The sequence below is a fragment of the Cydia strobilella genome, chromosome Z (genome assembly GCF_947568885.1).
Source record: "Cydia strobilella chromosome Z, ilCydStro3.1, whole genome shotgun sequence".
NCBI lineage: Eukaryota > Metazoa > Arthropoda > Insecta > Lepidoptera > Tortricidae > Cydia > Cydia strobilella.
The window spans coordinates 36636402-36655779 of record NC_086068.1 but is presented as its reverse complement, the minus strand read 5'-3'; the positions used below and the strand labels follow the sequence as shown (position 1 = coordinate 36655779).

Below are 19378 nucleotides of genomic sequence, written 5' to 3'. Positions count from 1 at the left end.
ATGTCACCATTATTTTTTTATTATTTGAACGTAATTTAGCCAGTTCCAAATAAGTACCTAATACCAAAGAGAATTTAAAGAGAATAGTGCTCCCTCCATAGTCAGTACTTACCATCACATAAAAATATAATTATCGTCGCCGGTACCTATACTACGAATTTTAGATTAAGGCATTTATTTCAATCTATGTTTAGTGACATTATTTCGCCACTGCCACATCCCGAGTTATAATCGTATTTTTTTTCAAATCTAGATAAATCCAGGTCTGTTAAATCAAAATTTTACAAATCCACACAGTTTTTTCAAAGATTGCAATCGATTATATCAAATGAAGGTAAATCCAATCAAAATTTTATTTTTTGTAAATAATGGATGGTTTTAATGCTGAATTTGCGGAACAGGATCGCTTTTTTTAATGCTTTAGCTATAATAAAATGCCTTTCAAATCACCGAATTAACCTTATTATCACTTTTTTTTCAATAATCTTCTAATCACCAATCTTCCTTAAAGCAACTGTAAATTTAAACGGCTTTTTTACGGCGTAAGAAATAAATAACTTTTCCTACAAGAGATTTTTGCAAAGCATTTTGACGCAGCCGCTTATGCTGTGACGTCGCAAAGCCGCGGCGGCGCTTTTTATATGGGGCGTTTTTAATCGCGGTGTGCACGCTACCTACATTTTATTTTCGCATAATGGAATTTTCTGGGATACAGAAGGTTTATTAGAAACATTTGAATTGAATCTCTCGGGAAGAAGAATCGATTGACATCTCCAATAAAAAAAAGGCATGTGTCTAAGTGTGTTTCATCGGTATATCATATTTCATTTGCAATACTTTTTATAATGCACACAATTTTCTAAACGAAGTGATCCTGTAAAGGTACCGTTTTTGCAATACTGAACTGAGGTACGGAACCCTAAAAATATCTTATCAAAGTTATAGAGAAAAAAACAGTGCGCTAAATACTTTTCATTAAGGGCTTTTGAACACATAGTTCAAGGAGGCTGTAAAGTTCGCAGCTTTGGAAAAATATTGAGTGATAAAGATAAACTAAATATTTTTACTTTCAATTTAATCACCATCAAGAAATATAGGTACACTCGATACTTTAGTGCTATCCGCTTTTTTAGTCGGCCAAATAAATCTTTTTGTTTACTTTAAAAATGGCTGGCGAGGAAATGGTCGTAAGGAAATAGTCGCTTTGAGCTAGGTCCGAGCTGCAGGGTCGATGATTTATTTATCCAAAACAAGACATTCACAACCTCTCTCCCCTTTGAATTATGATAGGCCGTCGAGAGCACCTATTTACTGTTCTCTCGCTCTTGGTACAGGGTATCAATTTAGTTTTGGTTAATATATAGGTAGAAAACATTAAAAAGAAAACTTGCCTTTAGCCATTAATTGTTGACCTCCGGTTAACAGGGTTCGTAGTACATTTATATGCCATACTCCTGAATAATATAAATGTTATTTGTAGGCGGTAGGATGCCTAGTACCTATATTAATACTTTTAGTATATTTTTAGCATGGTGAGTGCAATAAAGGACAGACGTGGCGCAGAATACGTGAGGCGTATGTAAAACAGGCCCAGCTCGTACGCCGATTGGATAAGTCACTGGGCGGGCTCATCCTGCTTTCAAACCTTGTCAACTTTTACTTCATTTGTCTACAGTTATTTCTAGGGATAACGTGAGTACCTATTTTATAGCCAATTGTAATATTTACATGTTTATAATTGATTAAACTTACCTAATTTTTATCATTTAATTGAAAACAATTACCTGTACGAAGAGTTATTTTGATTTACGCACATTAACACACAAACATTAATGCGTTATAATCACTAAATAGTAAATACGCATGTAAATCATACAAAGCATATTTTGCTATAAGACTACCCCCTAAATAAATAAATAAACTAGTATGTGTATGGTAGGTGTATGTGGGTGTCCTGTATATTGAAACTCAAAATTCAGACTTGTCTGTCCTAACTGTCCTAAGGCCTTCCATTCCTCTCTGTTGGTTGCTCTTTTTGTCCATGTTGGTCCAGCGATAGCTCTTATGTCATCTTCCCATCTGGGGTAAGGTCTGCTTCTTTTCCTTTTCGCATCTTTGGGGTACCAGGTTGTAATAATTTTTGACTATTGAATAAAAAATAAACAAGTAGTCAATTGTTTCACATATATATTTCAACTAGCTGTGCCCGCGGTTTCGCCTGCGTGGAATTCGGTCTGTGTCAGTAAGCGGCTAATTCACCCCTAATTTATCTCCCTCTTCCTCTGGAGGCGGAACTTGAAGTAAAGTTGACAGATGGATACGATAGAGGACTGTAGTCCAGATAAAATATTTTACAATTAGGTAACACTAAATAAAACTACACTCCAAAATCATTTTTATTTTCCCTTATTCAAATTTTTGACGTGATTTAAACGACAGTAGTAGGTGTATATCGAACGATACAGTACCATTTTTGTATTTTTACGTCCTTGACTGTACCTATCCAAATCATGTCCATGGCAAATATTATCCAAATCGGTCCTCCAGTCAAATCAGTCTACTCGTAAGCATGACGCCGGCGGCGCGCAGCGTCTGCCCGTGACTTGTTGATGGTCATGGCGATACAGACGCTCACGGGGACCTGTAGGCGCTTGAAGCGGAACGGGAAGTTGCTCGGGATGAGGGGGATGTATAATAAGTAATTAAAAAGTACAAAAACACAAACGTACACGGGACATAGCTGTGGTTGATACACAACTAATTGTGTCAAAATATTTTGAATAATGTTAATATCAAGAGGAAAATGAGGACTAACAGTTGTACGAAAAGGTGATTTCGCGCGGGTCCTCCACTTTCGTCTTAAGTGCTTAAAGGATGCGATACGTATGAATATGGATGCGATATAATTACGATTAGGTATAATTCATGATGGAGAAAATTAATAATTACCTATGCAATTAAACGCGTGTTGATATGCGTGTTGATTTTACCACTATGTAACTATGAATACTTGATTACTTAATGTTTACTCTGTTCCCCAAAAGATGGCACTGTGCAATGTGTGGCAATTAATTTATTGTTCAATTAAAAAAATTAATTTGTTGATATCCGGGGTCCGTTGAAGAGGGGGTCTCTTCTAAACTTGAGTTAATTTGGCGAAATTCTTCCTCGGTGGCTTATTCATGTCACAACGTACTAATTTCAGGGCCATCTGTTAGTTTGGCAGGGTACCCGATAGTCGTAGCACATATTTGAAGAACAAGTTTGCACCTCCTTCCTCAGTAGCGCTATAAGATTCAGGTGCAACCTAACTTTAATTAGATGAGTGTGCTCAAGCGATAAAAATGTCAAATACGGCGTTTTCTGAATAAAAGATTTCCTTTGGCAGAATTAATCTTGGTGTTCCTAAGATGTACATATTTAAGAAGTGGAGCTACCCAGAATTTTGATGCAGGGGGGTGGGGATGTTTAGGATTAGGTTCTAAGTCGTTTAGTATTATTTCCAACTAAATCAAAAGACGTATACGTAGATTTCATGTAAATCAGTTCAGGCGGTTATTGATTCCCCCTACAGTATTACACCTTCCTTTTCAGTTTTAAGGTATTTTTTAACCGACTTCAAGATTTCAAAGGAGGATGTTCTCAATTCGGTTGTATGTATTTTTTTATGTTTATTACTCCATAACTCCGTCATTTCTGGACCGATTTTGAAAATTCTTTTTTTGATTGTAAGTATATACATACAGATTGGTCTCGTTTTTGTCAAAAAGCAGTTCTGATGATGGGATCCATGAGGAATCGAGGGAACTCCTCAAATGTTAAAGGCATACATATAGTGATTTTAGTATTTTCATCAACAAATCAAGCACTTACATTTAAAAAAGTGACATTTGATGAAGTGGAACTGCTGATGATGATCAGAACGGAACTCTTCAATGACGCATAGTTCACGTTTGGCGATTTGTCCTCTTCGTTATGTTTGATAAGCAAGTTAGGTTTTCAAGAAACATTTTTGTCAAGCTCGAGTTCTGATGATGGGATCCATGAGGAATCGAGGGAACTCCTCAAATGTGAAAGGCATACATATAGTGATTTTTGTATTTTTATCAGCAAATCCAGCATTTCCATTTTAAAAAGTGACATTTGATGAAGTGGAACTACTGATGATGATCAGAATGGAACTCTTTAATGACGCATAGTTTACGTTTGGCGATTTGTCCTCTTCTTTATGTTTGTTAAGCAACTTAAGTTTTTAAGACATATTTTTGTCAAGCTCGAGTTCTGATGATGAGACCCACGAGGAACCGAGGGAACTCCTCAAATGTGAAAGGCATACATATAGTGATTTTTGTATTTTCATTAACAAATCCAGCATTTACATTAAAAAAAGTGACATTTGATGAAGTGGAACTAGTGATGATGATCAGAATGGAACTCTTCAATGACACATAGTTCACGTTTGGCGATTTGTTCTCTTCCTTATGGATCCAGACCCAAACTTGGTTCCGGACTCGGACCCGGGCCCGGGTCTGGACATGGACCCCAACTCGGACCCGGACCCGGACTGAACTCTGACCCAAACTTGGACTCGGACAGTCGGACACGGACCCGGGCTCGGATCCGGACCCAGACCCGGACCCGAAAATGCTACTAGAAAAGTGGGTTAGGTGGGTGGGTGGGTTTTGAACTGCGATTCTTACAGAACAGAACTGCTATCAGAAAAGTAGGTTAGGTTAGGTTAGAGCTGTGACCCTTACAGAAACGAAATGCTATCAGGAAAGGAGGTTAGGTTAGGTTAGAACTACGACCCTTACAAAAACGAAATGCTACTAGAAAAGTGGGTGGTTTCACCTCCTTTTTATATATAATTAGCCAAAAGATGCTGTCTTTTTCATGTCATTGTCTGGAATCTAAGAGTGCACTATCAACAATAAGTGAACTTTCAGCGGCATCCCCCATTGAAGTCGGTTTTTTTTATTAAAAATTATTTTGATAAAAACTACCCTATGTTCTTCTACGGGACTCAAACTATCTCTATACCAAATTTTATCTAAATCGGTTCAGCGGTTATTGAATCCCATACAAATTTCCACCTCCCTTTTCACACCCTTAAGGGGATGATGTTTGAGATTAAAACTATCCTATGCTCTTCCCTAGGACTCAAACTATCTCTATACCAAATTTAAACTAAACTGGTTCTGCCGTTTAAGCGTGAAGAGGAATTAAAAAAAGTATTATTTTTTCATATTTTTTGTGTTTTCACTCCGGAATGGTGTCATTGTGATATCATAAATGAATTCATCATCATCATCATCACTTAAGAGCTTTGCTCTTGTCGGTGGAGTAATTGCCAGTCCTTTCTTTCCTGAGCCAGTCTTTTGATTTGCTCGTACGATGCATTCTCTTTTACTTGGCTCAGTTATGTGATTCTAGGCTTTCCACTGCCTCTCGTCTTTTCAATTTTTCCTTCCAGGATGTTAAGGAAAAAGTTGTCGTTTCGTATTAGGTGTCCTAACATCTTGCCTCTCCTATTTCTTATGGTATTTAATAAGCTTCGCCTTTCTCCTACCATATTCAAAACCTCTTCATTCGTCTTTCTTTCAGTCCAGCTAATCCGTTCCATCCTCCGTCAACACCACATTTCGAAAGCTTCCAACCTTTTTCTGTCTTTTTGTCTCAGTGTCCACGTCTCACTCGCATACAACGCAATGCTCCAGATAAACACTTTTATCAATCGTTTCTTGGCTTTTTTGGAAATGCGTGCCTTAAGTAGGTCTTTTTTGTTATTGAAGGCTCCTTTAGCCATAGCGATTCTCTGCTTAATGTCTTCGGTGCATCTAGAGTCATTGGTTATCACGCTTCCTAAATATTTGTACTGATTGACTTGTTCTATGGGTGTGTCCTGTAGTATGATGGGTTTGTAAACTTTTGGGCGGTTCGATGCTGTCAGAATGTTTTTTGCAACTGTAAGAGTTTTAGTTTTTTTGCAATTTATTTTAAGTCCGAATTTAATAAAAATTTCATCCATTTTGGAGACTAGTTGCTGTAATTGACTTCCGTTATTGGCAAATGCCGCGATATCGTCCGCAAAACGTATGAAATGAATTTTGTTTTCGTTTACTTTAATTCCTCCTAAATCTGATTCTGTTATAATTTTTATGGCCTGTTCTATGAAAATATTAAAGATGAGTGGTGATAGTGGACACCCCTGTCTCACTCCTTGTCTGATTCTGGCTTTCCCTCTCTCTTCTCCTACTTCGATAATGGGCTCCTGGTTCTTATAAAGTTCATAAATGATCTTTCTATCCCTGTAGTCGACTCCAATTTCACGTAGGATACCCATCATCTTTTTCCAATCCACCTTGTCGAAAGCTTTTTCGAGATCAATAAAAGCTATATGAGTGTCTAGGTTTACCTCCAGTCGCCTGTCAACTATATTTCTAAGCGCCAAAATTGCCTCTCTGGTTCCTTTATTTTGCCTAAACCCATATTGATCTGGTCCTAAGTGTCGTTCAGCTATTGGCCGTAATCGGTTTTGGATAACTTTAAGTAAAATTTTGGATGCTTGTGAAATAAGGCTTAAGGTTCGATGTTCTTCGCATTTTAGAGTGTTTAGTTTTTTCGGAAGTGAAACTGTTTTACTAATTATGAAGTCTGATGGTAACTGTCCTGTAGCATACATTTTTTTCTATTAGTCTAAAAATCTCGTCTTTCATGGGTTCACATTCGGCATATTTTATCATTTCAATATATATTCCATCATCTCCTGCGGCTTTTCCACTGTGGATACATGACAAGGCTTTTTCAAACTCTTCCTTGAGAATAGCTGGACCCATATCATAATCCTCTACCAGTCTCTCATCTTCCATATCATCTTCATTCAATCCCTCTCCCTTATAAAGTTCTTCAATATACCTCTTCCATCTCTCTAGTATTTCACTATTATTTATTAATATGTTACCCTGTTCGTCCAAAATTGTCGTACTTTTTGTTGTATGTTTTTTGTGCACAGTTTTTATAGTATTGTAAGCCTTATCCATTTGACCCCTTTGAATTAAATCTTCAACTTTTTGGCACATTTCTAAGGTATCTTTCTCTTTGCATTCTCTGCATTTTGTTGTAATTTTGTTAGTTAGTCTTTTGTACTGCTTTATACTGTCTTCATCACTTCCATTCCTGAATTTCCTCCTTTGTATCATTAAATCCATAATTTCAGAAGTCATCCAGTTTTTTCTCGGTACTATTTTCTCCCTTTTTATACATTCTTCGGTTGAGGATGTCAGAATGTCTCTTATTTTGCCCCACTTATCATTTATACTTAAATTATTACATACATCTGCATTCTTATACTCCTTCAATGTATCTCCTACTTTATTACTAAATTGCACTCTTGTATTGCTATTCTTATCACTAAGATTCTTAAGATCAAGTTTCTTTGGCTTTTGTTTCCTTTTTTGTTTTCTACTGTAAAAGTTGTGTTTACTTAGTACTAGGTTATGGTCAGTGTTTAGATCAGCTCCGGGATAGGCTTTACATGATTCTACTTGATTTCTAAATGTGGACTTAACTAGTATATAATCTAATTGGTAACGTCCTATATCTCCGGGCATTTTCCACGTGTAAATCCGTCTCTTTGGAAGTTTAAAAAAAGTAACAACTAGTTAAGTTAGTAACAACTAAATTGTTCTCTTTGCAAAACTGTACCATTCTGTCTCCTCTTGGATTTCTTTTCCCTAGTCCATATTTTCCCACTATATTTCCTTCTGATCCCTCCCCAACAACTGAGTTGAAATCTCCCATTACAATAAGATTATATTTGTCCTTGACTGAATCTAAAATACTATCAAGGGAATTGTATATTTCTTCAACTGTATCGTCACTATACCTACCGGTGGGCATGTAGACTTGTATTATAACTGTGTCTAAGGGTTGAGATTTAATTTTCACAGCGGTTATTCTGTCACTATGATGAATCGTGTTATCCACTAGCTGGCCCCATTTCTTGTTGAATACTATTGCAGTTCCGTTGGCTCCTTGATTCTCTCCTGTATATATAATCCTAAAATCTCCATCCCAGTAATCTCCACTACCACCCCACCGGACCTCACTTAGTCCTAGAATATCTATTTTTAACCTTTCCATCTCCATCTTCATTTCCTCTACCTTTCCATCCACTAACATTGTCCTCACATTTCACGTCCCTATCTGGCAAGGATTTCGCATGATGACGACCGATTCAGCCTTGCGTCTGCACCTGCCGGACTCGGACCGCCACGGCATTTTTCTTCGTGGAACCCCGTTGTCAAGAACCAATAATTCATTACTTGTTGTCATTTTTCATTACTCCTTTTTTGAGGAAAAATGTAGCGCGGTAGTTTCCTCCCTTGCTTTCCGCACCGCAGTTCAAAAGCCGGTTTCCCGCCTTCTGATTTATGTACAGAAGCCCTTCCAGAAATCCCTTTCTTCGGCCCTCTGCCACTACTAGTATCCCTGCTGCCGGGTACTAGGGGAATGCCTATTTACTGGCGGCATTTATTCGCCATGTCGCAAGATCGTCTTGGGACTAGTGTGATATTTTTTAGGCAAGCCCATCCCACTGGGCTTTCCATCACGTCCTGGTAATCTTGCCGCTGTTTGGTTGGGGACTGCTTATTCACGTATTCGCAGCTAACCACCATATCTGGTGGCCGTTCACTATCCACCACCTGTGACCCCATAGGTAGCCTACAGCTCAGCCCCTATAATAAATGAATTCAGCATACCCGAATTATACAAAAACGATACCTAACTTGGCCTAGTAGCTTAAATGATATAGTTATCAAGATAAAGTTTTTAACCCATTTTTCACCACCTTGGGGGATGAATTTTTAAAAACTCTGAAAGTAATTTTCTTACTTTTTAAAAGTCAAAAGTCAAAAAGTCAAAAGCATTTATTTGTTCAACATAGGTAAGGTACATAAGTACAGGTCTCACATAATCATTGTATCACTATGTTGTGCCGTAAGGCGTACAATTTTCCATTTATGGATGGATTTTTATTTTAATATAATACCTTTTTGCAAAGTTTCAAGTTCCTAGCTTAAAATAAAATTTGTACCCCAAGACAAACTTTCATCCCCTTTTCAACCCCCTGAGGCATTAAATTTCCAAAAACGTCGAAATTACTTTTTCACATTACCAATCCGAAAAAAGGCTTTTTCTTCCCTGCTAGGAGGGATCAAAGTGGCACTTTTTTTCCCTGCTGAGAGGGATCAAAGTAACACTTTTTTGTTCTAGGTCACTATTTTTACATTTTTTTCACATTTTTTTTTATCTTCACATTATTTTATTCACATTATTTAAATAATAGTTTTAAACATTATAATTACCTCATAGATGATGTGAAAAGCAATATGTGTCACATGGTAGCAAAATTATTTCCACCTTGGGCGTAACACACTTGAATCCCTCACTACGCTCAGGATTCTACTTTAGAACCCCTTGCTACTCTCGTGATTCTATTATAGAATCCTTCGCTTTGTTTAGGATCCAATTGTACGCCCTCGCCGTAAATATGTCATTTTGCTCCCTTGTGACACAATCTACTATTTTTGTAATCGTCTAAATATACCTTTCTAAGAAGTTTTAAAGCATTTGTAATGGATTCAAACTTTCAACTCCCTTTTAAACCCGTTAGTGGACGAATTCTTGATAACGCTGAAATCACTTTTCCTGTATTATAATAATATGCCCATATAAGTAGGTACAAAGTTTCAAGTAACGCACTCGAAAAAATTTTTTATCTCCATACAAACTTTCAACCTATTTTTCACCTCCTTAGGGGATGAATTTTCAAAAACGCTGAAATTAGTTTTTTTGTATTTCAATAATATATCTTTTTACAAAGTTTCAAATTGCTAGCTTAAAATAAAAATCTTGAACCCCATACAAACTTTCATCTCTTTTTTAACCCCCTTAGGGGTAAAATTTCTCAATTTTTTATAGCCTATAATCTGGCTGTGGTTTTTTTGGCAGATTAGTAAAGTTTGCATCAAAATCCGTTCAGCCGTTTTCATTTGATGCATGGTCAAATAAACAGACAAACAGATAAACAGACAAACAAACAAAAATTCTAAAAACTGTTGGAACGTGTTCTGTTATCGATTCTAAGTATCCCCAGCCAATTTTTTTTCGAATATCTTCCATGTACAGAATTTCGACCCTCTTCCGCTTTATTATATGTATAGAAGATAGATGTATAGATAAACATGAAATTAGTTTTACAGTACATATGGTGCTACTTTCTCGCACTAGTGCGTAAAAGAGCACTTTTTGTGCATATGTCGAAAGTTTAAAGGGCCATATATACTGTAAAACGTTGTACGACACACGTGCGAATAGGTAATTCGCAACTCGTGTCGATTTAAAACACTCCCTGCGGTCGTGTTTTAATTTATCGCCACTCGTTTCGAATTTCCTCTTTTCCGCACTTGTATCGTAAATAACTATTCTCTAATGATCAAAATTCTTAGTGGCCCTTATTTTCTTACGAGTAGTATATAATGTTAAGTACATTTTGATGCTAGTGCGGAAAGTATGTCATTACTTCAAGAGCACCGACTACCGAGATATCTTGTCACGAGTAGCAAGACTCGGGACGAGTAAAGAATGACATTTCCGCACGTGTATCGAACAAAAAAACAATATCGAATGTTGCCTTTGGAAACTTAAAACATGCTTGCAGTAAGAAAAAACGCCAGCTTCGGCAGTTATTCCTACTTTTCCTACCTCTACCATCCAATTCCGTTCCATTCAGACAACTTATTAAGAACGGGTTTTCAATATTTCATATTAAAAAATAAACGTGTTATAATGATGAAGAGGTAAGTAATAATATATGAAATATGTATAATTTTCGTATTCTTACATTAACGGTAGGTTTTTATATTGATTACGGCGTTTAAAGGAAACTAATAAACACTCATCAATAAGTAGCCATGAATTGGAACAAAAAAAAAAAAAAAAATGGAAAAGTCAAAAGCACTAGTTCGCGAAAACAAACTTTCCGCACGATAAACAGCTTCGTAAAGTAACACTTTTTGAGCAACTGTAATAATGATTTGGGTATTAGTTATAGTATAGCTCAAGCGACATTGATGTTCACTTTAATCAGCAGCTGCTGACGAAAACTATAAAATACGAGCTTACTAAATATTTGAACATGTTCTTTTTAGTGGGGCCAAGCCAACTCTGCATCTAATTTTACCTCAGTCATAATTTCATAGAAATTCGACGTTTATGCTGGCACTTCCACACTTCTTCATTCCAAAGTTTGTGCAGTTAGTTTAATCCGTCCCTATTACTCGTCCCCTTTATTTTAATATGTATTTACAAAAATACACTAATTGGCTACATAGCATCAGGATCAAATTAAAATACATACATTATATTATATATATGTACCTATATGTTTTAGACAAGGACTTTCTGGAGATTTGATAAAACGTTTGTACTACGTGGTGTCGTTGGTGTGGCTATGCGTCAGAGTGAGTTGCGTTGTGCTCGCGGCTGCCGATATAAACGTGCACTCCACGAAAGCTCTCCGGCACCTCCATGCTAGTGACAGACACTACTACAATGTAGAAGTAAGTTGCAGATATGGATGTACATATTTAACAGAACGGAGGTGATAAATGAACAAAATGACAAATATAAATTGCTTGATGAAATTACCTTTTTGGCGTTTCGTGCAGTAATGCAGTCGGCAGCATTACTGCTGCCGTATTGCAACGCGACATTACTATATAGTCCCCACGCCTAGCCTATAATATGCAGGTTTCCTCACAATATTTTTCTTCCCCGAACAGCTCGTGGTAAATATCAAATGATATTCCTTACAGACTTAGACTTATAATGACAACAAAATATATGTATTCATTCCCGAGGCCGTTACTGTTGTTTTGAACCTGAAATTCGCAATGCACGGTAGATACATGATATAAGGTAGGGAGGTGCTCAATTAGCGACCAGCTTTATTACCGGCAGGGCTGCCAGATCGTATAATTGGATACGAAACTCGTATAATCAAATTGTTTTCGTATCTATCACGTATAGGTGGTCAATCGGTATAATTGGATACGAAAAAAAAACACGGATGTCAAACTACTGACAATCAGGGTGCCAATACTGTTAAGGCCCCAGTACATAGTGGTGAAGGATGGGCCATGCCATGTCATCGCCATTGTGTACAGGGGGCAATGGTATACAATGGCGGACGACTGGCCGTCAGTTCTCAGCCGTGGCGGGCAATCGGGAAGTTGTCGGTTTTTTTGAAACTTCAAAGGAATAGTACGGGAATCGTGGCGTAGCGTGGCTCCAAAGGGAAAAAAGTAATGAAGTTGTACTTTTGGTAGAAAGGAAAGATCCGCATGCGAGCACTTCATTCCCGAAGCTCGGCCTTCGGCCTCGCGTGCTTGGGAAATCGTAAGGGACGCTTCGGGCCTTCGGCCCTACGCGGAGCTCGGCCTTCGGCCTTCGCTGGGTTTCGAAGCTCAGCGTCGGGGCTTCGGCCCGCCGCTTCGCTTAATAAAACACTTGGGGAGGGTTGGTTTTGCTTTGGGTGGTAAGCGGGAAGTTGGAGCTTAAACACGACCCAATAATAGTAAAAGTGTCTTGACAAGCTCAGCTATAGTTTGTCAAAGGACTGTCTCATTTCAAACATAGACAGGGAGAATCATAATATCTTTGTCTTACACTAGTACTAGCTGCACCCAAAAGAAAAGGCTGAGTATAGTTTTTTTTTGTTCTTATTTACTGACAATTTGGTTTGACCAACTATATTGAATGAACAAATATCGTAATGATTTAATGGAACGGCAACTATGTTCTATCCCTGTAATCGTCCCATAGAAAATTTGAATTTCGCTCCTTTTTCTTTCAAAAGTTGTTTGACCGGCTATACCTACTTAAATACGCGTCAGTTTTAAAAATATTGATTTAAAATTAGCCCATTTTTTTAGAATTAGTGTACTCGTATAATGCAATCGAATTTCGTATAGTTGAAGGCACTGGATCGTATAATCAAGATTTATGTACTGGCAGCCCTGATTACCGGTTTGTATGGTAGCTAGGTACTAAAACATTGTGAAGCTGCTATATTATGGGTATAGGTTAAGTGGCGATAAGGCAAACGACCGTACTCAGTGGACACTAGTTTATTACTGACGCAGCGTTTCGAGTAGATAGACAAAACCTATTACTACCTTACTACTATTATAATTATACCTACAATTTTGAGACCTATAACAAAGAAATAATTTAAAAATATTGTTTATAGTCAACCTTTTTTCTTGGGCGTCCTTTTGTTGAGCAAACGATAGGCATGCCTGACCCTGACGACACAGCGTCCGTGGTCGGCTGGTCAGTCGCCTCCACTTCTTCTTCTCTTCCCCTTCCTTATTTCCCGTTTCGACATTAACCTCCAACTGGGGAGATGAGCCTGAGCTCAATTCTTGCAAATCTTCAGTGGCCGGTAAAATGGGGTCTGAGGATGTTGATTGGTCTAACATTAAGGATTAGTGGCGTTAAGGAGATTGGCTCAATAGTTTCTGAATGGCTCTTTATTCCCTACGTATTTAATTATTTGGTCGATATGCCTTTTCGAGGTAACATCGTTATCCTGAAATTTTACAGAAAATATTCGGTTACCTATACAATCTAATATTGTCGCTATCGACCAATAACCTTTCCGACCCTTAAACCATTTAGCCCAAACTGTTTCTCCCAATTCAAAACATCGATTTAGCTTTGATTATCTGACCCAATATTGTATGTTTATGGTTTAACTAAATATAATCTACATCGTAAATCGCTTCCCAGCATAAGTGATGCTAGAGTTTTCCCTGTAGCACAATGGATAGTATTCCTATAATCAAAAAGGAACCCCAATAATTTTTCATTTAAATCATGTTGTTTTAAGGTACTGTCTGACAATAATATACTTTGAATCATTTTTTCACAACTTTTAACAGAATTTTAGGCAGAGGGGTGGTAAATAGGCGATGTGAGATACAAAATACCATTATTTTTACAAAAAGCATTAAATTCTGAAGAGAAAATTTTGACATCATTGCCCGAACCAAGGGTACACGGAAGTCCATATCTAGAAAAAAAAAATACGTTTATTACCAGACACAATTTAAAATAGTACAGCGATGAAAAAAAAACACAGAAACAGAAACATTATGGTGTAGGTAACTTAAACTATTGATTTTTTAGTGTTTGGTAATAGGATACCAGTCTCAACATATGCTAGGTCAGCTGGTGACGCCCAGCGTTGATTTTCAGACTGTTCCCTCTGCCAAGCATTATCCTAGTATTACAATTTAATTAGTTGGAAAATTATGGTGCCATTTATTATGCATGTGCGGTATGCGTGCGTGCGTGCGTGCGTGCGTGTGTGTGTGTGTGTGTGTGTGTGTGTGTGTGTGTGTGTGTGTGTGTGTGTGTGTGTGTGTGTGTGTGTGTGTGTGTGTGTGTGTGTGTGTGTGTGTGTGTGTGTGTGTGAGCATTGGTTATGTTAAGGTTAGTAAAACAAAAGACAGCTTTATATGTAAAATTTAACAGACGAGGAAAGTAGGTGCTAATATCTATTTTTGCAAGAACGATTATTTTCCTGTTGTATTTGAAGAAGGTACGTCTTCATTAGGAAATGCATTGGCTCTTACAGGGGTGGCGGTAAGTCGTTCCAGATTTTTGTTGCAGCATATTTAAAACTTCCTCTGAAAGATGTTTTATTGTGTTTCGGAATTACAAGCTCAAACTTTCGGTGGGTTCTCAATGGTCTATCGTGTATATCTTTAATCCACTTTAGTTCGTCAAATAGATAACGTGGTGTCTCTGACTCTATCACTTTACGAACCGTAGCGGCGAGGTGCAGATGCCTTCGACTTGCCATGTTCAGTATACCTTTGCTGTTAAGGTAGGGTGAGATGTGTGCTCTTTTTGGAATGCTGTAACAAAAGCGCGTACATGCATTTTGTACTCGCTGAATATATTTTTTTGTCTCTTCTAGAAGCCTAGGACCTTATACAATATCACAGTAATTAAGCTGCGATAGGACTAATGATTCAATGAGAGTTTCTCTTACTTTCTCTGTCAAGTCCTTCCTTATCCTGTATAGGGATTTGAGTCGTGCTCCATAAAGCGCATTTCTCCGTCTCAGATCAGGCCAAGATTTTTCACCTTTTCCACACGGATAACTGGCTCTGCTCCTATCCAAATATTGGGGTTTTGTGCAAGGATATTTTCTCGTTGTTTTTTGCGTCCAATAATAATATACTGTGATTTTGTTGGGTTTAAAACTAGATTATTTTTAAATGACCAGTCACGAACTATATCCAGGTCCTCATTTATTTTGTTCAGTGCCAATTTTATATCTCGCAGTGCAAACGAATGATATATCTGCGTGTCGTCGGCGTATAAGTGAGCATTGCAGTGGTTCAATTGTTTTACCATATCTGCCGTGTATAGAATGAACAGCAACGGACTCAAAATAGACCCTTGTGGTGTCCCTCGAGTAAGAAATTTCCGGCTAGACTTGACCAGATCACCGTGTTCAGTTTGTATTTCTACATACTGCTGCCTGCCATTGAGAAATGACTGGAACCATTTGCACGAATCTTCGGAGACCCCATAGTAAGCTAGCTTTGTCAAGAGAAGAGTATGGTTTAGGAAGTCGAAAGCGCGCGAGAAGTCTAACAAGACGAGTATCGTTCCCTTGCCTTGGTCTGAAGCTGCGATGATATCATTTGTGACCTTCGCCAGTGCTGTTGCGGTGCCATGTTTACTGCGAAATCCAGATTGTGAAGGTAGTAAATTGTGTTCTTCTAGATACTTTGTGAGCTGCAAGCAGACTACCCTCTCCACTATCTTCGATAGCAATGGAAGAATACTTATGGGACGAAGATCTTTGTAGTCCTCTGCCTGGTCAGATTTGGGAATAGGTCTCACTTTGGCGATCTTCCAGCTATCTGGGAATGTGTTTGATTGAAAAGACACGTTAATAACATGCGTTATTATAGACAGAGTAGCACCCAATGTGAGACGAATCATATCAATTGAAATTCCATCATAACCACTCGCTTTTGTGTCAATTGATGAGTTGATTTCGGCCACCTGTTTTTCTGTGCATTCCTTTATTTGAAAACTTTGGTCAGTGATATTTTTTCCCGCATATAAATTTATTACATCATTTATTTTGTTGTGTGAGCGTGTCCAGGTATCTTTAAAAAGAAGTCGTTTATTTTTTCAGCGTTGGATAGGTGTTGTGGAATCTTAGGCTTATCATTATCTCCCAAAATAGACGAGGTTTTAAGGTGTTTCCACATTTATAACGGTTGGCTCTTGTTTTGTTGACAAAATGAGTAAAATAAGCTGTTTTTCTCTTTCCAGTGCTCCATGCGTGTAGTTACGTAGGTTTTTATAATACTCTCTATGGGCCTTTACCTTTGTCCTACGGGCTCTTGCTAGAGCGGCGTCTCTAAGATTCATCATAGTTTTAATGTTGTCTGTAATCCATGGGTACGATTGATTTTTTACTTTGATGCGGCGAGTCGGTGCATGTGTATTAAATAAGTGTTAAATAAATTCATTGAATTTTTCCACCTTCTCGTTAACATCATCGAGTTCTCTTATTTGATCCCAGGGAGTATTTCTTAGGTCTGCTTTAAATACATCCTGATTTATTTTTCCAAGGAATCGCTTATAGGAAGTTTGGGGTAACAGGTTTGGTTTCACTATATTTAAATCCGCAATAACCAACAAATGGTCACTAATATTGTGGTCGTGCTGTACGCATAACCTTTTGCATAGGTTAGGACTATCTGTTATAAAAAGGTCTAATAGCGATTGATTGTCTACTGTAACCCTAGTCGGCTCCTTTATTAATTGTGAAAAGTTTCTTTGTACCAAGAATGTTTCCAGTTTTCTATTATTTGGACTATCTACCATTAGGTTTACGTTGAAGTCTGTAAGTAAAAAGGTGCCCTTGCATCCTCCAAACATGTCCAGTGATTCACTGAGTGCATCTATGGCGTTGTCAACTGATACGGATTCAGGTCTGTACGCCGTGCCTACGGCGAACCGCCCTATCGCGCTTATCTTTATTTCTAACCACATCTGCTCCAGCGATGACGCTGGGTACTGTTTAATACGTGTTTGTACCCCTTTACGAACGTAGAAACCGACTCCCCCCTCCCTTTTGCCCTCCGGGACGTGGGTTACTTTTCAAGGTATATCCTGGGATTGCTGGAATAAACTTTTGTTCCCCTGGTCGTAACCACGTCTCGTTCAACGCCATTATGTCAGGTTTATATCTATCTATGATAATTTGTAACTCATCACGTCCTGTATTTAATGAACGGACATTTAGTAAAGCTAAAGTTAAATTATGTACTTTTTGTCGACCTATTTTATTAAAGAGATTATTGTTACTATAATTATTGTGCGAACAATTATGTTTAATGTTAATAGCACGACTATTTTCATGATAATGGATGATGGTATTGGGAGCGAGTATGTGATGGTGTCTAATATTAGTAACACAGTTTGTTTACATATCCAAAATTGCAGGAAGGCACTTGTGGTTTCATTTTATTTATTTGCTTGGCTATTTGTGAGACTTGACTAAGGTGTTTTTGAGTATAAAAAATATTACCAGAAATAATGGATGCATGAGTAACCTTATAAAAAATACAGCATAGCATTTGGATTATTATGAGATTTAGTTTATGTTTATTTGCCTTATAGCATGTAGCAAATGACATAATTAGCATACACATATACATCTGAGACTGAGACAGCGGCAAGTTGTCCTTAGAAACAATAACACTTTTTCTACTTATGAAGACAAGATAACATGCATATTTCCTACAAATATAGCAGTAATAAGACATAAAAACTAATATATATGACATGATGAGTGTCAGGGTACTACTACAAGTGAGATCAGGGTCCGCACTACTTGCTAATAAATTAGACTTAACTAAAAAGACTGTCTGTCGACGGTCAGATCAGTGGCCGCCGATCCTGCTATACCCCTGCTCTCACCTGTTGCAGGGAACCCTTGATTATATTGTACATTCTTTAACAGCTTCTCTAGCATTGCTTCGTTGGTAATATGGATAACTGAGCTAGTTTCAGACCGGCGCAGAAAAATAGACCCATTTGATGTCCAGGCATATTTATAATTAAGTTGTTTCTTTACTGCACGGGCTTTACTATAACTCTATTGTCTTTGGTTAAGTGTTCGTTTATGTAGACTGGACGGTTGTTTGCCTAGATTCGTCGTATTAAGCTCGCATCGTACTTTCGCGGCTCGTAGTAATTTGTCCCGCGGGGCTCGGCGAGTAAAGGTCAGCACCACTGGTCTGGGCCGCTCCATGCTAGTGCTAGCGTCGGCATTCTCACCCTTCCTGCCCACGCGCCTCACATCGTCGACGTCGCGCGGGTCCAACTCCACTCCCAACTTGGTGCATACAATGCTCACAATGTCTCTGTGACTCCCGATATCTCAACATCTTTGAGATATTTCCGTTGCTCCGTGGTCACAAGCTCCTTCCGCAGGTACGAGACCTCTTCCCGCAGGTTTTGTACTTCGATCTTATAGGAGTCGAGTTCTTTCAGTTTAGATTTCATATCTGTTATTTCGTTGCGAAATAAAATATACTTTAATTTCATGATTAATGCATTCGTTGAGGTGCCACAATCCATTTTTACACATTCTAACCATGTGCTGAACGCGTCAGTTACGACTAAATATACCTTTTATCCTATAGATAAATAATCAATGTGAATACGTTCCCAAGCAGTAGCACGACGCGGCCAGGCGGAGGGAGCTACGCGGGAGAGCGGCACGCTGCACTGCGCACACGCTGCATGCCCCCACCCAGCGCTCGATATCGCCGTCGATGCCGGGCCACCAGAACCTACTCCTGGCCGTACTCTTTGTTTTTACCACGCCAAAATACGCCGAGTGGAGTTCTTTCAACATGCGATTTCTAAACACGGCCGGAATGACGATCTTGTGCCCTCGAAATAGACACCCATTATGCCATTCTAAATCGGATTTGCATAAGAAGTATGGCTTAATCCGTCATGAGTCAGCTGATGCCGCCTTCTTAATATCGTCAAATGAAACCGGCTTAATATTTCCATCTAAAAAGTTAAGGAAAGATACGGTATTATCCTGTTCCCGGTCACTGTCCTGTCCTGTTCCGCCACCTGATTATTCTTAGTATTTAAATACTGTACATTATAATTGTACGCTGAGAGGATAATTGTGTATCTTTGTAAACGCGACGCAGTAGTGACTGAAATTCCATTTTTCTTTCCAAAAATG

General features: G+C 38.2%; 1 protein-coding gene across 2 annotated transcripts in view; it reads left to right on the top strand.

The window, feature by feature from the left end:
* Positions 1-19378, top strand: part of LOC134754888 (gustatory receptor 5a for trehalose-like) — a 75533-nt gene that overhangs the window by 50980 nt on the left and 5175 nt on the right. For both annotated transcript variants that reach the window (XM_063691352.1, XM_063691353.1), the window contains exons 7-8: positions 1529-1692; positions 11456-11624. In XM_063691352.1, the coding sequence (XP_063547422.1) occupies positions 1529-1692; positions 11456-11624 (333 nt within the window). The remainder of the gene's footprint in view (positions 1-1528; positions 1693-11455; positions 11625-19378) is intronic.